Source organism: Macrobrachium rosenbergii, chromosome 9 (genome assembly GCF_040412425.1).
Source record: "Macrobrachium rosenbergii isolate ZJJX-2024 chromosome 9, ASM4041242v1, whole genome shotgun sequence".
Taxonomy (NCBI): domain Eukaryota; kingdom Metazoa; phylum Arthropoda; class Malacostraca; order Decapoda; family Palaemonidae; genus Macrobrachium; species Macrobrachium rosenbergii.
The window spans coordinates 58,090,612-58,098,111 of NC_089749.1; the positions used below are offsets into that span (position 1 = coordinate 58,090,612).

Genomic DNA, 7,500 nt, shown 5'->3' on the forward strand with positions numbered 1-7,500 from the left:
CCAAGACAAGTTGTTGCGTCAAAACTTTATCTCTAAAAGAAAGTTAGTGTTTTGAGAGATGATAAAAAAAAAACTTTTGCTGAGGAGGAAAGCTTGACAAAACTCTGCGGCTGAATATTGTGGCGCTTATCGAATATATCGTATACACGAGCGATTATAAGCCCCAAGTATGCAATTATATGCGTGCGATCGCTGTCCTAAATCGTATTTATGGTGTACCGCAGATATTTCACAGTAAATCAAACTCGTTCTTCCTCACTCTTTCACGCATACACGCCCACGCAAACACACATGCACGGACGATGCAAGCACATTCTCATACACAAGCACACAACACAATCACAAGCACTGGCTCATCGTAAATATGATAGACCATAGATTTTTCACAGTAAATAAAACTTGTTCTCCCTCACTCTTTCACACATACGCAAACACACATGCACGGACGATGCAAGCACGCACACATACACAAGCACACAACACGATCACAAGCATGGACTCATCGTAAATATGGTGTACCACAGATATTTCACAGTGAATCAAACTTGTTCTCCCTCACTCTTTCACGCAAACACACATGCACGGACGATGCAAGCACACAACACAATCACAAGCATTGGCTCATCGTAAATATGATATACCATAGATTTTTCACAGTAAATAAAACTTGCTCTCCCTCGCTCTTTCACGCATACGCAAACACACATGCACGGACGATGTAAGCACGCACACATACACAACACACACACAAACACACAGAATCTTCTGATCCTCAAACACAACAGGCATCGAAGCAAAGTCTTCTTCACAGAGAATCCGCGATAATTGTACGACATTATTGCCAGTGTGTCCTCTCCCGGCCGCTCGAAGTCCTAACACCTCGGTATCTGCATATTGCAAGGCGTTTTACTCCCGAGGGAGACAACGGTTGTTCGGAATCGTGTTCTCCTCGACCGTCTGATCTCCGCCGAAGCTTGTTTAGCTTATAAGCTCTCTCTCTCTCTCTCTCTCTCTCTCTCTCTCTCTCTCTCTCTCTCTCTCTCTCTCTCTCTACGGCACGTCTTTGCTATTGCCGTAAGCCTCTTGCTGTTTGCTTTATGTTGACGGTCTCGGTTGAGCTGGAAGAACCGAGTATTCCAGTGCCCTTCTAAGGCGAAGAGGTGAGAGAGAGAGAGAGAGAAAAAGAGAGAGAGAGAGAGAGAGAGAGAGAGAGAGAGAGAGAGAGAGAGAGAGAGAGAGAGAGAGAGAGAGAAGGAGGAAAGTAATAAGATTTCATACTTGAAACGATGAGAATACATATACCCCGTTCTTGAAAAAAGACTTCTACATAAATAGGAATATTAACATGTTCCCGAGCCGGGCCGTAGATGGATATAAAAGGTTATAAGGTAGAGGAATCCACAGATTCAACCCGAGCTTCGGGATTGAGATGTAGGTATCTTTCCGGCGAGATATAATACCAAATACTTTTACAGGACCAAAGAGTCACATTTGACAGATTTTCACAGGGCTCACCTGTGCAATGGTAGGAGACAAAAAGTGAAGAAGTTTTCTAAGCAAAGTCTAAACCTTCTACCAAAGTCAAGGGTCGGGGGTGGAGGGGCATGGTAAGGTTCGGAGGTGAAAGTTGTTCCAGTAAGGAAGTTTCTTGCTGAATCTGATATCAAGAAGTCATAATCCATAAGCCTCATAAGATACTGAGAACTTGGCATTATCCCACCGAGCTAAAGCTCTGCCTGCTATACTCATTGGCCCACTTGTAACCCTCTGTTAGGTTAACTTTAATATGAAGTGTAAGCCAGCACGCTGTATTAAATAATAAACATGGCAACACAATAATAGTGGACTCCATACACTCCCACACACACAAACACGAAAGTAATTGATTCCAGCTTACATCACTTTGTGTTTATTGGGAGCATCCATTCATGACGGCAGAACTTAATTAACGAAGGGTTTATCTTCTTCCTTTTCCAGGTTCAGGATGAGGTGGCGACGGTCGTGTAAGCGGCTCATGATTCTACTCATGTTTGTCTGCATGACCGTCAAACTCCACCTTGAATTCCGCCTGCTGGATACGACCAAGGCGAACTCCTTCTCCCCCTGGTGGACTAACGAAACTCTGGGCCACCTCAGGGGGTTTCCCAAGACGAAAAGTCTTCCCAGAGGGAACGCAACTGTGAAAGAGGGCTCTCTGAAACATATCCTCCTCGTAGGGGGAAAATTAGGGAGAGCGGTAGAATCTGAGAAGTCCCAGACAGATGCCTCCGAAGGAATTAAAGACTCTGAAGCCAGAGACGTAGCGGGTCCGAGGAAGAACGAAACAAATAAGTCAGTCGGTTCTTCATCGGACGCCGAGACGACGAAATCGAACGGCACCCTCAACGCCAAAGAAACTAAGAAAAACAGCACAGAGAAGGTCATTCTCCCCAGTCTTAAACCGCAGAAAGAAAGGGAGAACGATCTCCACTTGCCCCACCCACCTCTCAGTCACATCCACAGCAACAGAAAGTTAACGAATGAGAACGCGGACGCCAAAAAGGACGCGGGTCTCGAAGGAGGCGCTAAGACGAAAACAACCCCTGATGAAAAGCATGGGGAGAATATTTTGCACCCCCAAGTGGCAAAACCGAAAGAAGATACAAAACCCAAACCCGAAGTGGACCCTAAACCGCCCCCGAAATCGCTCCCCAGGCCACTCCCAAGGCAGGCCCTTCACCCCGGCCCCAAGAAGAAGACTCCATCGAGGAGGGGCGTGTCCCACGACGTGGACCCTCAGGAAATGTCCTTGAGTCCGGAGGAAATTGAGAAGATCAAGAAGAAGCTGGAACAACTGAACGAAGAGCAGACGATATACAACGAAGAGACATTTGGCCCCATCCTGCGAAATACAACCATATTACTTGTCCAGGTAAGCCTTGTGAATAAAGGAATGCCCTTTCCTTCTTGCCAGTGAAATAATATGATACAAAATGTACGAGCTTTTAAACAGCAGGGTCGATGGAAATTCTGTTTTGAGGTGGAGAGCGATGTCTGCTTCTTCCGTATCATCATAAACAAAATAACAAGGAACAATCAAACATTCCTCCTTTCATCTTAAAGCATTTCTTTACCTAATGGAGCATTCTAATACTGAATTATACCTGTGCATCTCCTTGAACTCAAAATAGTACCAAAAAGAAGCATAAACTTACAAAACCCTGTCATTGTTTTGCCCTCATGGAAACGGGCCTTGTCTAATTTAGCCTTTTTTTATGAGTTTTCTCAATTTACCCGTTAAGTGGATCTACTGTAATATCGTTTTCTTGAACAGCTTGTTTATCGTTGTTACTGTCAATTCTAATGCATATATCCTTGGTTCCCTCAAGAATATCTCCAATTCTATAAAACGTAAGGTTATACTTTCCTTGAATACTTGTTGTTGCCAAGTGGCGGTTTTCCGAGAACAGCCACGGTACCCTAAATGAATTGAGGCGTTCCGGAACTTATTGAATTCAGATATCCAATAAAAAAAGAAGGTAGTTGTGCCGATATTTTTTGTGTTTTTTTTTTTGACAAAATAAACGAGGCTGAATTCTTATTTATTTATGTTTTTACGTTTCTGATAGTTTTACGGAAGATCTCGGCCGATTTAGAGCAAGTTTAGGCAATTGTTTTAAGGTCCCACGAATAGTTCCCAGTTCTTCAGTTTTCCCTCCCCCGTAGAGGGGTAGCGCCATTAGTGCACCCCATGGGGTGCACTGTAGGCGTTACTAAAGGTTCTTCGCAGCGTCCCTTCGGCCTCTAGCTGCATCTCCTTTCATATCTTTTACTGTTCCTCCATTCATATTATCTTTCTTCCTTCTTGCTATCCACCCTCTCTTAACGATTATTTCAAGCTCTTCGTTGGGTGAGTCGGTAGAGCTGTGGACTGGCACTCGCTAGGCCGGAGTTCGATTCCCCGGCCGGCTGATGAAGAGTTAGGGGAATTTATTTCTGGTGATAGAAATCCATTTCTCGCTATACTGTGGTTCGGATTCCACAATAAGCTGTAGGTCCCGTTGCTAAGTAACCAATTGGTTCTTAGCCACGTAAAATAAGTCTAATCCTTCGGGCCAGCCCTAGGAGAGCTGTTAATAAGGTCAGTGGTCTAGTAAAACTAAGGTATACTTAACAATTTTTTCACAGTGCAGCTGCGAAGATTTCCTCCAGTTTCAACATTCAAACCTACTTTCAGTTTCCTTTCCAGCGCTGAATGACCTCATAGGTCCCAGTCCTTGGCCTCTGGCCTAAATTCTATATTCCATTCCATCCCATTCAGTTTTTCCTCTGTAAGACTTCAGAGTCTTTGTTTACATTTGCACCGCGTTGTCTTAACTTGCGGAGTTTGGCTCCCGCTTTCCCCCTCTGACGGCATCTGTTTATTTGCGTCTTATTTACGTCCTGTTTTCACTGACTGGTTTTCCTTTTCTGCTTTCACGTTTCTCGTCTGTTTATTCTGCTCTTCCGTTCTCTGTTCATTCCTCGATTTTTTTTTCCTCCTCTTCTCTCCCCTCCCAGCGCCCTACTTTCGGTGACACAAATTAACTGTTCCACTACTAACCTAACGTTCCCTATTTTCCTCCCTAGCTCTCCGTGCTGTGATTTTTATAATTATGTTTGTTTTTCTTGTTTTCCCCTCCTCACCTTTCCTGCTTATTTGTTTAGTAATTTTCTTTTTGGAGCAAATTATTTTTCATTTTCGCTCCAAACTCTCGCATTCAATCGTTGTTTTGTATTACGATGTTCGCTTTCGTTGCGTCAACATTCGTTTAGTTTGATTAGACCTCTCCTTTTTTATTCCTTCCCCCCTCACCCTCTCTAACCTGCTCTTTTTTTTCTACTTTTCATATTGTATTTATGGGAAGAGAAAGAAAGACACTACGAGAGAGAGAGAGAGAAAGAGATAGAGTCTCTTTCAAACAGAATTCCTTCAAGACGTGTTCTGGCTGCATTTATCATTATTAATGATATAAATCATAAGCTCAAATGGCAAACGTCAACAACGATTCAGTTAAAATATAAATGATTTCTCTATTAGCGCAGACTTTTTAACAAGTAATATGGTACTGATTAAATAGTCCCCTAAATGTGAGGTACAGGACTTGAAAACTTGAGAGATGAAATGGGAGAAGTTTCTAATCTGCTTACCTTCCAGTCTAGATAAGACACACAAATATATATATATATATATATATATATATATATACATATACATATCTGTTTATTCAACATTATTTTTTTATCTACCCAAAGCTTATTTGTATTTACATACAGGTGAGGAGAAAGGTACTCACTCTGTTAACGAGATTTTCTGTTAAAATAATTCTTTTGTCAAAATCATTTCTTGTCATCTTATTCTCTGACAAATATGCCAACCAGAATCCTCCATATTTTACCATTACTGCTGTAGAGTCCCAAGGTATTATACGATATTGAGTGTACATCACAGAACACATAATAAATCATTCGGCATTTTAAGCTATAAAAAAAAATTAACCGGCACCAACACTGCGCCATTGTGTAGGCTAAGAAAAGATAAACTTTTTCCCCATTTCAACCAGGTCCATAACAGGCTGGAGAACCTGCGCTACCTGGTGGAGAGCATGAGGAACACAAGGGGCATCAACGAGTCCCTGGTCATCTTCAGCCACGACTACTGGTACCCGGCCATGAACGACTTCGTGACCAACATCACGGAATTCCGGGTAATGCAGATGTTCTTCCCGTTTTCTATACAGCTCCACCCGCACAAGTTTCCGGGCAGGGACCCCAGGGATTGCTCCTGGAACGTCAATAGGTGAGTGGCGTTCCCGCTAACGCTGCCTGGCGCTCATAGTAGTCCTATGGAAGTATACTGCCCTAAAATGGAGGACTGCAGTATCTGCAAAAATCCAAAATTGAGAAAAATGGTAGATACTGCAGTTTTCCCTTGCCTTATTACTGATTTTGCAGATACTGCAAATGGGACCCCCCTAAATACTCGTGGAAAGCATTGAAGAATCATTCTGAAACTGCAGTAACTTGTGTATTTTGTGTTTCACGAGCCCAGTATGTGGCATATCTCAATTTCGAAAATTTTGCAGATACTGCAGTTTTCCATCTTAGGGCAGCATGCTTCACCTAACTGAAATGCTCTTACCACTTGGCATTTGGTGTCCTTTGAGCTGCTAAAAAATAAATCTTACTAACTCCGTAGTGCTGAATCGTGCTAACAACTGAGGCAAAAGTAACTAGCATTAAAATTGAGTTCCCAGGTGCATGTGAGTGAAAACTATGCTCTAATGACAGCTTTTCCCGTTTTTCTAGACTTCATGGCTTGACTTGCCTGAACAGAGAATGGCCTGATATATACGGACATTACCGGGAAGCCTCCTTCACCCAGATAAAACATCACTGGTGGTGGAAGATACATAGGTAAAGATTTATCACGTAACCTTTTATTTAACCTCCTACTTAAGTCTTAACCCATTGAGGTTCTCTGTGTACTACAAAGAAGATTTCGTATGCCAGACAGGAAGGTAGGACGCTTGAGTTATCTTCTAAAAGTATGCTGACGCGTGTCTGCGTAGTTTGTATATAACCATGTATGCTTGAGAGCACATGCTGGCAATTGCATGCAGACATTCATCAACAGCAGTTTGGTTGCGTTGCATTGCATAGAAGTAGCTAAACGTTTGGAGTGACGGAGCAGAGTAAGTGTCAGAGTGAAAGGTCTTCGATACTCAAAAATGTAAGAGAATTTACAGAAGCAAATAAAGTATTAAGTGTCACTGAACTGCAGCTGCAAAAGAGGCATCTGTGTATTATTATAAAATATATTTTAAGCTGCAAGATATAAACATTCATATGTATATGTGTGTGTGTGTGGTCTACACTGTCTGTGGCTTTTTCGATGGTGTCTTGCGCAGGCAATCAAGAATGATTTAGTTGCCAATATTAAGCGTCATTATCCAAGACACCTTCAGTTTCTCTAATACTTACTCTGTCATTCTTCAACAAAATCTCTGCCTCCAGGAATTCTCTCAGCTAAGATGGCGTCTCCAAATGAAAGTCACATTGCAAAGTTTGTCTGTCGGCTTCACTGTTGAGATTCCCAGTTTTCGTGTTGCACAGTTGGAGGCACCTCTTCGTAAAACATTGCAAATACGTTCAGTAATTTCGTTTGCGTAAAGGGGGAGATTCTTTATGCGTCTCTTTGTTCGGAATGCAAATACGAATGTTGTCGGTATGTTTGTTCCCTTTTGTATTTGTAACGCTTTTTTCTTTATTTTATTCGTTTAGCATTCTTTCCTCCACATTTGCTTCTCCTCCGTGAATCTACAGAGTGTTACTGGTGAGAGAGAGAGAGAGAGAGAGAGAGAGAGAGAGAGAGAGAGAGAGAGAGAGAGAGATATGTACCCACTATTTCTTCACCTCCGCACGATTACTGATTCTAGGAAGAGCCTAGCAGCTTGTGTCTTTCGGTGCACCGTCGATCTA

At 42.5% G+C, this 7,500-nt stretch overlaps 1 protein-coding gene across 2 annotated transcripts in view; it reads left to right on the forward strand.

Annotated features, from left to right (window-relative positions):
* LOC136841873 (alpha-1,6-mannosyl-glycoprotein 2-beta-N-acetylglucosaminyltransferase-like) overlaps positions 1 to 7,500 on the forward strand; it is a 155,870-nt gene that overhangs the window by 141,791 nt on the left and 6,579 nt on the right. For both annotated transcript variants that reach the window (XM_067109288.1, XM_067109289.1), the window contains exons 2-4: positions 1,978 to 2,911; positions 5,583 to 5,818; positions 6,328 to 6,435. In XM_067109288.1, the coding sequence (XP_066965389.1) occupies positions 1,985 to 2,911; positions 5,583 to 5,818; positions 6,328 to 6,435 (1,271 nt within the window). In that variant the 5' untranslated portion in view covers positions 1,978 to 1,984. The remainder of the gene's footprint in view (positions 1 to 1,977; positions 2,912 to 5,582; positions 5,819 to 6,327; positions 6,436 to 7,500) is intronic.